The 16,095-nt window shown below is 38.1% G+C and overlaps 1 protein-coding gene across 1 annotated transcript in view; it reads left to right on the top strand.

Annotated features, from left to right (window-relative positions):
• LOC115276363 (myb/SANT-like DNA-binding domain-containing protein 3) overlaps positions 1 to 16,095 on the top strand; it is a 109,995-nt gene that overhangs the window by 46,433 nt on the left and 47,467 nt on the right. Inside the window, exons 2-3 of the mRNA XM_029920379.1 lie at positions 4,509 to 4,618; positions 11,348 to 11,477. Coding sequence (XP_029776239.1) covers positions 4,509 to 4,618; positions 11,348 to 11,477 — 240 coding nt within the window. The remainder of the gene's footprint in view (positions 1 to 4,508; positions 4,619 to 11,347; positions 11,478 to 16,095) is intronic.

Raw genomic sequence — 16,095 nt, 5'->3', positions numbered from 1 at the left:
CTCTTGTTCCTCTTTAGCTTGTAGCTTTCATCTTTATACGTGTAAGATGGCTGCTACAACCTTAGACAAGAGTTTTACTCTTCAGGGCAGGACAAAGAATGGAAGAATGAAGGAGGAAGGGACAGTGCTTACATATGGAACTATGGCACATTGCAAGGGGGCCTGGGAAATACAGATTATTTAGCTGAGCATATTTCTTCCTTGAACAAAATTGGGGTTCTCTTACGAAGTAAGAGTAGATCCAGGGTAGGCAATTAGCTGTGACTGCGACAATAACAACACAATTTAAAATGTACATTCATAAGCTTGTGACAGTTATGAGGTTGTGTCTCCTAAAACACTGTTGGAGTTTTTAAAATTAATATTCTTATTTGTGGAACATGATTAGTTTTGTTGATAACTAGCAAGGAAGTAATCTCAGATATTGAAGGTTTAAGAAATATGTGAAAAAAACTTAAAATGAGAAGATTCTTTCCATTGACTTTCTTACCCTTGCAAATGAGAAAATGAAACTCTTACTTGATTTTAATGTAAATAAATGTATATTTAAGTACAGTATAGTCTAGGACAGCAGTTTTCATAAGGACCATGGTTTGGGAACCACTTACATTCATATTTATGTGTATGGTTTATTTATTTGTGTCTCTATGTTCACTTATATTTTTTTCCTAGGTAAGAACATCTCATTCAGTATTATATGTCATGGGCAATTAAAACATTTTTTTATTTTTAAATGTTATTTATTGAGAGAGAGAGAGAGAGAGAGAGAGAGAGAGAATATCCCAAGCAAGCTCTGCTCTCAGCACAGCCTGATGTGGGGCTCAAACTCACAACCACAAGATCATAACATGAGCTGAAGTTAGATGCTTAACTGACTGAGCCACACAGGAACCCTTGTTTGTTTTTTTTTTTAATCCTATGTTATTTTTATAATCAGCAAAAAAGTCTAATTTTTTGAAGTCAGTGCAAGTCTTGCCATCTTTGACCCTTCATCCTCTGCTTGAAATCCATTTTTATCCATTTCTTTAAAATTTTTTATATTTATTTTTATTTATTTAAGTGATCTCTATGCCCCACGTGAGGCTTGAACTCAGCGATCCCGAGATCAAGTGTTAGATGATTTTCCAATTGAGCCAGCCCCTTTAGAAATCCTTCTACTTCTTGAAATTCCTAGAGCAATTATAGCCTGTACAACAGCATTTTCTTCTTATAGACTATATTGAACTCACTAGTAATTGTTCTATATGTTAGCAAGATCACAGGCTTCTTGTTATATATTATATATTTTTCTGTGTGCCCCAATTTCTTAGCATAGTATGATATATAGTAGAAACTTGCTTTCTGATCAACTAAATAATCACATTTAACACATTAATACACATGAAAAAGGCATGAATTTAATAACAGGGTAGGCGTAAAAGAAAATATGACTAATAGCCAGGGTAATCAGAATTTCATGACTTTTACCCTCATCCGTTAATGTGGAGCTTCTAACTCCCCCAAATTCCTCCCCCCCAAGTTTATTCTTGGGATCACGAAAGGGTGTTTCATGTGGGCTCCCTAATGTATTCTGGCCACTGCCGCATGGCACACCTTTTTCTTCCTGCCATGTTTGCTGCTCCTAGATGTCAGAAGTGTATCTCTATGCCTGATTATCTCTTTGGCTTTGTGCCATCCTGCCAGGTGTGGTGCTGAAGCTGAGGCTTTGGAGGTGTCCCAGCCTCTTTTCTCCCCTGCTATTCTATCTTGTTGTGTGGACATCAAAGCAGAGCTCTTTACACCTTGTTGTTTCAGAGCTTTTAGTGAAGGCTGCTATTTGGTTTCTCACACTAGCTCCTCTGTTATGTTGAGTTTTGGGGTTATGCTGGGGGAGCAGTCCACATGATACATACCATCCTGCTGTTCAAGATGTGTTTATTGGTCCAAGCTTTTCTGCCTCTCTTTAGTAAGGGTGATTATTGTCCTAAAATGTTTCTTGGTCCCTCATGCAAATAGATGCTTTGAAAAAAAATTTTTTTTAATGTTTATTTATTTTTGAGAGATAGACAGAAACAGAGTATCAGTGGGGGAGCAGAGAGAGAGGGAGATGCAGAATTTGAAGCAGGCTCCAGGCTCTGAGCTGTCTGCACAGAGCCTGTCATGGGGTTTGAATGCACTAATGGCGAGATCATGACCTGAATCGAAGTCGGATGCTCAACTAACTGAGCTACCCAGGTGCCCCAACAAATAGATGCTTTGAAAAACCTTCAGTCTGCAGAGATGTGTGAAAATTGGTGTCAGGGAAAATTGGGGAGAGGGGCAGAGGAAAAGAAAGAGAGAATCCCACGCAGGCTCCACACTCAGTGTGGACCCCAGCGTAGGGCTGGATACCACAACCCTGGGATCATAACCTAAGCTGAAATCAAGAGTTCGATGCTCAACCGACTGAGCCACCCAGGCGCCATAATTGTACTTTGAAAATACAATAAGTGAAACATACCTCAAAGATTCTCAAGCCCAAGTAGCAAGTCAGAGCTACCCAGACCGTGATCTTGGCCCAAAAATAGAAAAAAACTTTATTTATCCCTGTTTTAGAGTGTGAAGTTTAAGGCTACAAAAAAAAAAGGAGGAGACATGCACTAAATTTTATTTCTCAAATTGTACAATTCTTTTTATTTCTATGGCCTGTAAAATTGACTAAGCCTGTAGTTGAACAAAGATATTATGCATTGTTATTCTCTTCTCCAAAGTGGTTCTTTGTTAATATTTAGTTAATCTTCTTTGGGTTTCAAGATGTACATTAGAGTGTACTTGGAACTGTACCTTGTGCAGTTACCGGTAGGAATGTGGGTAGATAGAAAAAAGCAAGCACCACACTTAGGATTGAGTCTCAAGTGCTAATGCAAGTCGTTAAGGAGGGGAAGAATGAGTAAGCAAAAATTGGGAGTTGAGGGGAACCAAGAACATAGAGCCTCCATAGCCAGATAGCCAAGGTGAAAGGAATTAAAAGATGATCATCTGTGCCTGAAATAGTTGTGAAACAGCAAGAACAACAAAATAGCACTAGTGGTTTCCTGTTGTTTTAAGTTTTAGCTCATGTCTTTTTTAAATACCTGAGTTTCATTTAAGGAAAAGAAAAAAAAATTGTAACCTATAGTTACCTACATGTATACTTAACCTAGTGTACAGTGTTGGTTGAGAGTGGTTATTCAGATAAGTGCTGTAGACTCCTTGGGTATTTAGGTACTTGACTACCAGTTCCTTAGACAGTCAGTCCTGAGGAGTAGGACACTCAAGACACTATTGCAGAGCAGTGAGAACAGTTGGGCAGAGAGAGCCAATGACAGGACACCGGGACAGATGCCACTAGATACAGAACCTGCTTGAGTCAGTCCACTGGGTCCTGTTTTAGAAAACAAGAAAGGGGGAATGCTACAGAAACAGTCCCTGAGATGTGTTTGCCAAGACCTCATGGTGATCTAGAGGTGCAGGAGACCTTGTGCCCTTCCCAGAGTCCCTCAGTTACTGAGTGACAGAGTCTGCAGCTACATTAGGCCTTCCTGCTCCCAGACTTTGTTCACCTCTGTGGTGGAATGGATTTTCAAAGTAATCATTTATTTATTGTTTGGCATTGTTGCTGTAATTTTATTGTTTATTGTTTGCTGTTGTATGTCTCATTCCTAGTAGGGAGGATATAAAAAATTGCATTATAGTGGATTTTGCTTAATTCCACACGATTCTAGGAAGCTTAATTTGATAGTTCCAGAGCACCACTGATGGTCTTGGAGCAGGAGCAAAATGACCACAGAATGCTAGTATTGTTGATTGGAGTTACTTCCTGTGGTAGAGTAAAATTAAGTCACTAAAAAATTTTAAGAGTGAGATTTTTAATCTTTTTAATTGTGTGCACATAAATGCTCCATATATATATATCTATTGTATGATATCCAAGTTTACTTTTTAATTCTTTTGTAATTAAATTAGTCTAGAATGAATTAAGTTCACCTGAAATTTATTTAGGTACCAAAAGAATTAAGATTTCTTTTAGTTATTCTCCTTAAAAGTAACTTACTCACAGAAAAATGATCTAAGGGAGTGCCTGGCTGGCTCAGCTGTTAGGGAATGCTACTCTTGATCTGAGGGTCGTGAGTTTAAGCCCCATGTTGGGTGTAGAGATTAGTTTTTAAAAACCTATTAAAAATAATCTAAGATACTAAGCCAATAGCAAGAAGACTGTCTTAAACTCTTGGTAGCCAACTAGAAAAATTCTGTAGATTTGCCTTTGGGAATTCTGTGAGATCTTGAAATTTTGAGTTTTATTTTGGTTTGAGTTACTTATTAAGCATAATTAATATACAGGGTTCTCTTTAGGGAATTCTGAACATTTTGTGTCTCATAGGACTTGCTTTTTGTATGTTGTCTTGACATACTGTGAATGAGATGATCAACACGTTTTAAGTTTTTTTTTCTTTTATATATGTATGTTTGGATATGAAAAGACATATGAAACCTTTTTTCCTCTTTTTCAGAATTAAATGTGAGAGAGTCTGATGTAAGAGTTTGTGATGAATCGTCATGTAAATATGGAGGAGTCTGTAAAGAAGATGGAGATGGTTTGAAATGTGCATGTCAGTTTCAGGTGAGGAACCCAAGCTTATTTTGAAGAATTTTACATTTTTAATGTTTTATTCTTCTACATTCTTCAAATTTGAGCCCCATAAAGAAGTTGGATTTCACACCCCACTTATTTTATGTCAGATGAAGTACTGTTATTTCTACATTCTTTGCTTCTTTCTTCGAGTTAAGAGGACAGACTGGCAATAATAGATGTGAAGATACTTTGAACAAATATTAAAAGTTCTAGTCAAATGTAAGTTCTACTTTTCGCTGAAATGAGTCTCTTATTTAAAATGTTGGCATTCCTCCCCCCTTCTCTTTCTAGTCTTTTCACCTTCCATTAATTTTTTTTTTTGAGTATAGTTGACCCACAGTGTTACATTAGTTTCAGGTGTACAACATAGTGATTCAACCTCTTTATCTGTTATGCTCTTCCCTTCCATTTTTATTTGCTACTGTCTCATCTGTCTAGGCCAAAGAACATGACCGATTTAGTGCCTCAGGGTAGGTCAGGGATAGAGATAAACTAGACAGGGGAACCTCACACTAACATCTTTGCTTTTCAGATGCTCTTGTAGGTTGTGATTCTGTTGCTTAAAAAAAAGCTAAAAAGAAGGAACGCAAAAACTGTTACATTCAATTCCTCCTTTTTATTTGCTGGAATTAAATTATAATCTGGCTTCAGAAAGATTAGGAGATGGTCCCTGATTCAGGATTTGAGGTTAAACAAGAGGAGAAACTTGGAATTTTTTTCACTTATGATTTTATTTTAATTGGATCCATCATTTGGATTTTAAGGGGAGGAAAGGGTACAGAGATTAGAGACAAAAGTATAGTAACCCTATAAAACCTCAGCAAGTTTCTATATGATCCATCTGAAATGAGAAGGCATGTTTTCTACTCTTTTTTATGATATTGTAATGAGAATCAAAATCAGAGAGTCTGCATGTGAAATCTCTTTGAAAATTTTAAACTGTTGGAGAAAGAGTAGGGAGGTAAACTATCCAGCTAGACAGACTCTTCATAATCAAAGGGACTTTATGATGCACTGTTTATTCACAGGAACCATCTTTGACGTGGTGTAGCTGACCTTGTGCCCGAACCTACATGGTTACTCATGCACTGAATGTTCTGTCCATTGTGTTATGTCTGGCTTCCCTGCCTGCTCCCTAAACCCTCTGAAAAGGGATAACAACTAACGTGGGCTTCTTCTCCTTAAAAGAAGGTATTGGGGGGGCCGGCGCCTGGGTGGCTCAGTCGGTTGGGTGTCCGACTTCGGCTCGGGTCATGATCTCACGTTCGTGGGTTTGAGCCCCACATCGGGCTCTGTGCTGGCAGCTCAGGGCCTGGAGCCTGCTTTGGATTCTGTGTCTCCCTCTCTCTCTGACCCTTCCCGCTCATGCTCTGTGTCTCTCTGTCTCAAAAATAAATAAAAAAACGTTAAAAAAAAAAAAAGAAAGTATTGGGGTCTGTCGTGTTACTAAGCCCTCATGAACTTTTACCTCTTTCTGTTCTTCACATTAGATAATTTTTTTTTGTAAGTTAAGCTTCTTTTTTTTTTTTAATGTTTTTATTTATTTTTGATACAGAGAGAGACAGGCATGAGAGGGGGAGGGGCAGAGAGAGAAGGAGACACAGAACCAGAAGCAGGCTCCAGGCTCTGTGTGTTAGCACAGAGCCTGACGCGGGGCTCGAACCCACGAACGTGAGATCTGACCTGAGCTGAAGCCGGAGGCTTAACCGACTGAGCCACCCAGGCGCCCCACATTAGATAATTTTTTATGATCCATCTTTCTTCAGGTTCCCTAACCCATTCTTCTGTCTTCTCCATTTGGTACATCCAGTGAGTTTTTATTTTCAGATAGTTTATTTCTAGAATTTATAGTTTTGATTTCTTGACTAAGAATACCTGTCTTTTCATTCATCAAGCATATTTTCCTCTAGCTTAAATACTATTGCTACTTCAAAATCTTTGCTAATTTAAGCATCTGGGACATCTCAAGGATCATCTCTGTTGATTGTCTTTTCATTTGAGAATGGATTGTGTTTTCCTTTTTCTTTGTGTTAGAGTAATTTTGAATTTATTGTACACATTGTGAATGATATGTTTTAGAGTGTTTGAATTCTGTGATGTTCCCCCGAAGAGTATTGTCACTTGGAAGCAATTAAGTTGGGTGAACTCAGACTGTACATTTTCTTCCCTGTTGTGAGAAGCAACACAAGTATCAGTTCATTTCTTTTAGTCTTAGCTGGACTACTTAGAGTCCACCTCACGAGTGGTTTGGGAGTCAGCCAGAAATTTTATCTGAATTTATATACAGAATCTGGAAGGCCCTTCTGATTCTCTCCTTTTTGGGTTTCTCACTTATTAGTGCTCTGGTTGCCCTGAACTCTGTCCTTTGATTCCTTGAGCCAGAAAGATTGGCGGTTTCTTACCGGCATTTTAGCCACTCCTGTGTTGGGAAAACTGAAGTTGTTCTCTCTTCCAACGGTCTTAGATTTCTTTAGGTTAAATTCCTTGATGTGGAATTGTACCAGTGGATGCTCATGTGCAAATAACATTGTCATCAATAACAGTGTATTGACTGCTGGTTTCCTCTTAGCCTCTTGGTAGTGGGTTTTGTCAATCCTTAAAAAAATTTTTTTATTTAATGTTTACATATTTTGAGAGAGAGTGAGCATGAGAGGGGGAGAGGTAGAGAGAAAGAGAGAGAATTCCAAGCAGGCTCTGTGCTGAAAGTGCAGATCTCATGAACTGCAAGATCATGACCTGAGCCGAAGCCAGGCGTTGGACACTCAGCCCACTGAGCCACCCAGTCACCCCTCAGTCCTTTTAAATTACAAATCTGTAAGGTCAAAAATATATTTTTAAAATTTTCTTTTGATTGTTAGAGAAATTTAAAATGTGACATATATTTATTGATCATTTTTTTGTGAATATTTCATATTCTTTGCCCATTTTTTGGAGTATTTTCTTTTTTCCTTATGTTGATTTGTGAAGACATTTATGTATGTATGTGCAACCTATGCACAGTACATTATTTGAGTATTTGTATATTGCTTACTATGCTGAGCATTAATAGCTCTAAATGTGTATATACATTATATATATACATATATATACCCATATATCTAAAAACCTCTATAACTCATAGACTTTCATGAAAACCTGTGATGTAGGTACTGTTTTTATGTTTTTTAAAAGAGTAACTTATGCCCATTTTAAACAACTTGAACATTATATAAGAAGATATATAATATAATGAAAAATGTCTTCCTTTCACTCCAGACTACCAACAGCCCTTCTGTAAGGCAGCATCTGTTACTTGTATTTCCTTCTAGAAATATTGTGTGTTCTACAAGCGTGTGCAGTTGACCCTTGAACAACACAGGCTTGACCTCTGTGGGTCTACTTATACATGGATTTTTTGTAGTACAGTCCTATAAATGTATTTTCTCTTGTGTTTTTTTTATAGCATTTTCTTTTCTCTAGCTCACTTCATTGTAAAAATACAATATATAATACATGTAACATACCAAATATGTGTTAATTGACTTTATGTTATTGGTAAGGCTTCTCGTCAACAGCAGGTTATTAGTAGTTAAGATTTTGGGGGGTCAGAAGTTATGCAGGGGTTTTTGATGTGCGGGGGATTGGTACCACTGACACCCATGTTGTTTAAGGGTCAATTGTAGGTATTTTAATTTCTCATTATTAAGCCACTCGGTAATATTTACTTTAGAGTGTTCCTTTTTAATTGAGATTACAAGTATGTTAAAGAAGTTATTCTAGTGTCATTTTCATTTTGTTTATAATTTTTGATATAAAGAAGTTTTTAAAATTTAAATTCATGTTAATATATATAATATGATATAAAGAAGTTTGAGGCACCTGGGTGACTTAGTCGGTTGAGCCTCCGATTTTGGCCCAGATCATGATCTCACATTCATGGGTTTGAGCTCTGCATTGGGCTTTGTGCTGACAGCTCAGAGCCTGGAGCCTGTTTCCGATTCTGTGTCTCCCTCTCTCTCTGCCCCTGCCTGCTCATGCTCTGTCTCAAAAATAAATAAAACATTAAAAAAAAAAAGATATAAAGAAGTTAAAATTTTTGTATCATATTTATTTAATTTTTGTCTTTATGGTTCTGCTTTTCATTAATTGAAAGTCTTTCCTTACAACTTGAAGATTATAAAGAAATAGCCTCTTTGACCTTTTTCACGTATTTGGATAGCTAGAAAATCCTCGCATGATCTGTAAGAGTCCTTTGCATTCTTCCCTGATGGCAAAGCGAGAAAGAGAAATAAAAGTTAGGAGTTGAGATCATTAACCGGTTATCCAAGGCTTGCTTTGTACTTGGTGCTAGATGCTGAGGATACAGAGATCTTAAAGACGAGTTGCTTGCCCTGTAGGAGCAAATTGCCTCGGGGCTTACAGCATGATTTGATCCTGCTGCTGAATGAACCTTCCTTTGACTACTCTGCCTTCTTACAATTTATAAATCTGTTCAAGTTAGACTTAGATTATTGCCAGTTAAAGAAAAATCACCTCACCTATATCCATTAAACACTTATTTGCTGGTTTCTTTAGCAGTATCTTTCAGTTCATTTAAAAAACTTGCTTATGATTCAACATGCTTTTAGTGTTAATATGGTTTATTAACCATATTATAATTTCTGGTTTATAATTTAAACACATCTTAACAGATAATAACAAGATTTTAAATAAAGTCTAAAATTGTTTTATTCAGTCTGCTAGTAAGAGCTATTGTATCTTGTCACATTATATAAAGAAAGCTACTTTTATTTCGTATCAAGAAAAGTGATCAGTATTGCATCTTTCCATTAAAACTTGGATTATGTACAAACAGGCGTGCCTACAATTTTTCTCTTATTTTTTTCTTCTTTGTCCTTCTCCTTCTCCCTGGTGTTCTCTGGATTGTGTTTTTTTTCATGAATTAACAATGTCTGCTCTTGCTAGGTGTTGCACATCCTCTTATTAGACCTTTGTATTAGGGTTCACCAGAGAAACAGAACCAATAGGGTGTGTGTGTGTGTGTGTGTGTGTGTGTGTATACACACACACACACACACACACACATATATATATATTAGATACATTATATAAACATGCACACACACACCACAAATGCAGAGAACAAGGGGAAAAGGGAGGGGAGGCTATGTTATAAGGAATTGGTTGGCTTGATTATGGAGGTCGAAAAGTCCCATGATCTGTCGTCTGCAAGCTAGATGTCCAGGAAAGCTGATAGTGTAGTTCTAGTCCCAGTCTGAAGGCTTGAGAATCAGGGGAAATGAAGACGGAAGTCCCAGCCTAAGACTGAGGTCCTAAGACCAGGAGAATACCCATGTCCTAAGTCAACAGTCAGGTAGGGAGACCCAGTTCTCCTTTCCTCCACTTTTTATTCTATTCGGGCCCTTAAATAGATTGGATGATCCCACCACATTTGGGGAGGGCACTTACTCAGTCAGTTGATTCTAATGGAAATCCAACCAGAAACACCCTCAGAGAGCATCCAGAGATACTGTTTAATCTGGTACCCTGGGGCCTGGTCAGGTTGACACAAAATATTGATCATCACAGTCTTGTTGCTATTTTCTTATTTATTTTATTCAGCATAATTCTTGACACACAGTAGGCAGACAATAAATGCTTGGATGGATGTGGCTCAGAGTTGTATACTCTGTAACTTTCTAAACTACTTCAAATCACATTCTTCTAGCTAAACAGAAAGTACGGGGAGAATTGTTTCCCCCAGCAAGGTGGCAGTACGGAGGAGACAGATCTTAGATTAGAGACAGTGCCCATGTCAGAAGTCACATGTTGTTAAAATTGCCCAAATGCCTTCATTTTGCCTGTAGCATAATGGGAGGCTCCTCAGAGAGACCCCTGGAAACAGACTGACCAAAGAATAGCAGGTCTTCTTCCATCTCAATGTCACTCCTAGGCATGTGCTTGTTAGGTTGAATTTCAGGAACTGTTTTAAGCTCCCTGCTCACTACCACTGAATAATGCATAGTGAGACCCTGCTGAATAACTCGAGTGTGTAGTGGTTAGAATACATCCCTTGTGAGAAACTGTGGGTCTCCCACTTATTAGCTGTGACCCTGGGCAACTACTTAAGACTCAGAAGTAATGATAGCATAACAAACCCAGCTAATATTTACTGAGAATTTACCATGGCCAGATAGAAATGCTAAAGATGGATTTCTCTTATTTAATCCTCACAGCAACTTTATTAGGGAGATACATTTACAGATGGAGAAAATGGCGACGATACTACAGCCCGTAGTTATGTGGATGGTGGACCCAAGGATCATGTATTTCTTTGTGTTTTCTGTAGCATTTATCTTGGGACTTGGGATTCTGGTGGTATTGAATAAATGAATTTTAATTTTAATAAAATGACATTATATAATTAGTGCTTATTAGCTTATTACAACCATTGCCAAGAATTTTCCTCTTGCCTCCCTGGCTTTTTATAGCAAGCAAATGAACTAGCTAGCACAAGGATTTTCATTCTCATTTTTAGGGATAGTTGATAGTTATTTTCATTATAAATGTGAAAAAAGGTGTGAGAAAGTGGTATAACTTTTTTTTAAACCAAACAAAAGAACAAGCTATTCTGTAGTAGAAGTATGTCACAGCACTATGATATTACATTCATAAATATGAAGTGAACTATTAATATTCATGCCTAGTTTTGAAAATTTATTTTTGTTTCTTTTGCAGTGCCATACAAATTACATTCCTGTCTGTGGATCAAATGGGGACACTTACCAAAATGAATGCTTTCTCAGAAGGGCTGCTTGTAAGCACCAGAAAGAGATAACAGTAGTAGCAAGAGGACCATGCTACTCTGGTATGTGTGATAGTTTTCTGAATAAATATTAGAGCTGATTCCACCATAGTTTCTAAAAGGCAGTTTCCAGTCAGAGGTGTATTCCCAGAATTGCTCTATGGATTAGTTGTTTGGGGAAGGGGGGGTGCTCTTTTTTGTCTGCAATTCATGTTGTTGCTTTAAAAAAAATCTTTTTAATGGTTATTATTTATTTATTTTAAAAAGTTTATTATTTTTGAGAGACAGAGAGACAGAGAGCAAGCAGGGAAAGGGCAGAGAGAGAGGAGACACAGAATGGGAAGCAGGCTCCAGGCTCTGAGCTGTCAGCATAGAGCCCGATGCAGGGCTTGAACTCACAGACTGTGAGATCATGACCTGAGCTGAAGTTGGCCACTCAACCAACTGAGCTACCTAGGTGCCCCAATGGTTATTTATTTTTGAGAGAGAGAGAGAGAGAGAAAGAGAAAGAGAAAGAGAAAGAGAAAGAGAATGAATGTGAGTGACGGAGGGACAGAGAGAGAGGGAGAATCTAAAGCAAGCTCCAGGCTCTGAAGTGTCAGCACACAGCCTGATGCATGGCTCGAACTCACTAACCATGAGATCATGACCTGAGCCAAAGTCAGATGCTTAACCAACTGAACCACTCAGGCACCCCTGTGTTGCTGCTTTCTAACCCTAAGTGGTGAAATTTCGTGGGGATTTTGCCTATCTTTTGCCTTATGGTTTGAATATTAGAATGAGATTTGGGGTGGAAATTACATGGGATCCATTTTGTTGATTTTTATTTTCTTGGCGGGGGAAAGAGGATGGAGAATATTTATAGAAAGCCATTAGTGGCATCCCAGGATGTGTCTCTTTCCAAGCTTGTCTCTTTTTATATCTTTTCTATTCTGTCTGCCAGTCCTTGTCACCTATCTTCCCCCAGTTTTTTTGTATTTACTTCCTTCTTTTTTCCTTCCTGAATCAGTAGTGGTTAATTTTGGAAGACACTACTAATACAAGTTTCTAACTTGTGTTTGTGTTTGGGGACAGGGATGCAAGTGAAGTGTTGTGATTAGGATTATTGTATGAAGGTTAGCAGTACAGGTGTAGACACTTCTTATATGGTATACTCTATTTCTTTTTCTTTCCCTTTATATTACAGTGCCTGTGTTCAGAATTTTTACTAGGGCTCCATTTCATAAGCATGAATGATCCATTGTCCATGTGGTGGATCTCAAACTCCAGGTCCACTAATATCATATGATTGAAAGCCCCCACTCTAAATTACATGGTTGGTCTTTGTGGTGTGGCCACCCCTCTACCCTAGGGCTACTGAGTGTGGCCAGCCCCACCCTAACATCTGATGTAGTTAGCACCCTCCTGAAACAAGAAACTTCTAGCAAGTATGATGTAGATTACCTTCAAGAAGTTGAGGGCAGGGGTGCCTGTGTGGCTCAGTCAGTTAAGTGTCCAACTTAGGCTCAGGTCATGATCTCACAGCTCGTGGGTTTGAGCCCCACGTCGGTTTCTGTGCTGACAGCTCAGCTTCAGATTCTGTGTCTCCCTCTCTCTCTCTGCCTCTACCCAGCTTATGTTCCTTCTCTCTCTCAAAAATAAATAAACATTTAAAAAAGTTAAAAAGTAAAAAAAAAAAAAAAGATGAGGGCAAAGACCAGACCTTTCTTTGGCAAGACCAAATTCTTTTCCCTACAACAAATAATTATGGGCTTGGTGAAACCATTGTGTTGTTCTCAGGCCAATGTGACTATCATTTGTTGTGGATTCTTGTATACTTCTCTGTGGTTTGCAGAGCCCACCTTGGATCATCTGTACCCCTCTCTCTGCTCCTCCCTGCTTGCACTCTCACTACATTGTGTTTCACAGATTTGGTTCAGAAACTAAAAAGAATACGGAGCTCTTTACATTCCCAGATCAATTATGCATCACTTATGAGGAGCATGTATTTAAGACACAAAGTGCTTTGATAGGCAGTGAATGGTAAACATTAGAAGCAGAGTGGTAGATTGGAAAGAGCACTGCACTGGGGTTAAAAGACCTGACTTTAACTCCAAGACTTTAACTCTTATTTTTTATTAAAAATTTTTTTTTAATGTTTATATTAGAGAGAGCAAGCGTGAGTGGGGCAGGGGAAGAGAGACACAGAGACAGAATCTGAAGTAAGCTCCAGGCTCTGAGCTGTCAGCACAGAGACCAACATGGGGCTCAAACTCACAAACCATGAGATCATGACCTGAGCTGAAAGCAGATACTTAACCAACTGAGCCACCCAGGCGCCCCATTCCAGCTCTTGTTTACTTATTTACTATGATCTGGGACAAGTCACTTAGTTACTCTAAGCCTCAATTACTTAAATTTTTAAATGGATATTATCTCTTGGGATTGTTAAGTGAGAATAGAATGAACTAAGCTGTAACGTGCTATATTCATCTTGTTAGAGGTGGGCCATTGCTGGAAATAACATTGTCTTTTGTTTACTTGTAAATTCCTTATTTAAAGCTTTAACTTTTTTTCACTGTGAAATTTTTCTTCCATGGCATCTCCTGGTAGAGTTTTTTTTTTTCATGCTTTATGTATATCTCTGTATGGATCATACTGTGTTTCATTTATCTGACACATCTGTCCTCAGCTGGATCAGCTGCTTCTCAACAGTAGGGCAGGATGCCCTACCTGGGGAGGTTTATTTAGTCCCAGGGTTGGGGTGGAGTTGTGTGGATGAGGGAAGGCATATGTGCAGTGAAAATAAAATCTACAAGAAGAGCTCAACTCCTTATCAGAGTTGTCACAATATTTATTTCAGAATTGTATTTTTATTTATTTTATGTTATGTTATGTTATGTTATTTATTTTTGAGAAAGTGCCAGCAGGGAGGGGCAGAGAGAGAGGTACAGAGGATCCAAGGTGGGCTCTGTGATGATAGCAGGGAGCTCGAATTTGCGCACTGCAAGATGAAGACCTAAGCCAAGGTCGGATGCTCAACCGATTGAGACACCCAGGTGCTCCTATTTCAGAATTTTAAAGGACACTAAAGGAAAGTTTGAGGTATTATATTCATTAAAATCTAGCATGATATGAAACAGATTGGGAGTATCTCATGCATTGGGGCTATCTTATTCAATTTATCCCTAGCATTTATTGTGTTGCCTACCACATGATATGTACCCAGTTAATGTGTGTAAAATAGAAGGAAAAAAGGAGTGTTTTTCTAAGAAAAGTTTGGTCATAGAACAATTTTAAATTGGGTTCCCTACTTCTTTGTCTTTTTTACTTCTCTTCTACTTTTTCCTTTTGTTTACTCAGATTTCATTATTTACAGTTGATTAATCAAAATTGAACACAATTTTTAAAAAATTTTTAAAATTTATTTTTGAGACAGAGAATGAGCGGGGAGGAGCAGAGAGAGAGGGAGACACAGAATCAGAAGCAGGCTCCAGGCTCTGAGCTGTCAGCACAGAACCAGACACGGGGCTCGAACCCACGAACTTGAGGTCATGACCTGAGCCGAAGTTGGAGGCTTAACCGACTGAACCACCCAGGCGCCCCTGAACACAATTTTAGACTTTATAAAATCCCTTGAAGATTTTGCAGTGGATATTACAAAAAAATATGTAATTTTCTGGTTCTTCCCATTTCCACTATGTTTGGGAATTTGATTATTGTCTGAAGGAGATTAAAGAGAAAGGAGCAATATTGTGAAGGGTGTTGTCTCCCACTCTGGGGAACCATTTGAAGAGCCTAAGTGGGTTTCTAAGGATGTGTCTCCTTCCAGCCCCCAAAAGTGCTGGATAATGTGTGTCAAGTTCTTTTGTTGCCATCTCTGCTTTTTTACTACACCATGCTGATGATATTAGAGCACTCCCCTCTTTTCAACATGCTCTGCATCACATGTTGGCCTTTTTAGGATTTATAAAATAAATATTTTATATTAATTACATTTTAACTTTGGTAACTGGTAACTTTGAGGGAGGCTTTTTAATTTCATTAGTAACAAGTGTCTCACCTACACGTTGGTGAGAGTCCTGGTTAGGTTTCTTAGAGGAAGCTAATTTTATCTGTAGTATGAAAACCTCAGCTCAGAAGTTCTTTACTTTTAAGCCTTGAGGTTTTTTCTTACCTTTTGGCTTTTGGCCTTTATCCAAAGATTTCATAAAGATTTTTGGAGCAAGAACCAAAGCTCTTTTCCTCCCTTTCTAATAAAATAGCTTATTCATTATTCCTCTTAAGCTTGAACAAAATTAATTTTTTTTTTTACCTTTTAGGTGAGTTAATTAAAATTATTTTTATATAGCCATTTATTTTACAGTATTTATTGGTCTTTGCTCTGTGCAGGGCACCTGGATACTTCCTGAATGGCTACAAAGATGTATGAGGTATAGATGATATGTGTCCAAGGAATTTATATTTGGGGGAAAACATGGAATCGGTGTATAAGCATAAACTGTTTTATATCCAAAAAAATGAGAATTGCTATCGCAGTTTGATTTTTTTTTAAATTTTTATACATTTATTTATTTTTGAAAGACAGAGAGAGACAGAGCGTGAACAGGGGAGGGGCAGAGAGAGAAAGAGACACAGAATCTGAAGCAGGCTCCAGACTCTGAGCTAGCAGTCTGCACAGAGCCTGACGCGGGGCTCAAAC

This window comes from Suricata suricatta, chromosome 13 (genome assembly GCF_006229205.1).
Source record: "Suricata suricatta isolate VVHF042 chromosome 13, meerkat_22Aug2017_6uvM2_HiC, whole genome shotgun sequence".
NCBI lineage: Eukaryota > Metazoa > Chordata > Mammalia > Carnivora > Herpestidae > Suricata > Suricata suricatta.
The sequence above is the reverse complement of the archived record's forward strand: the minus strand, read 5'-3'. Positions and strand labels throughout refer to the sequence as shown.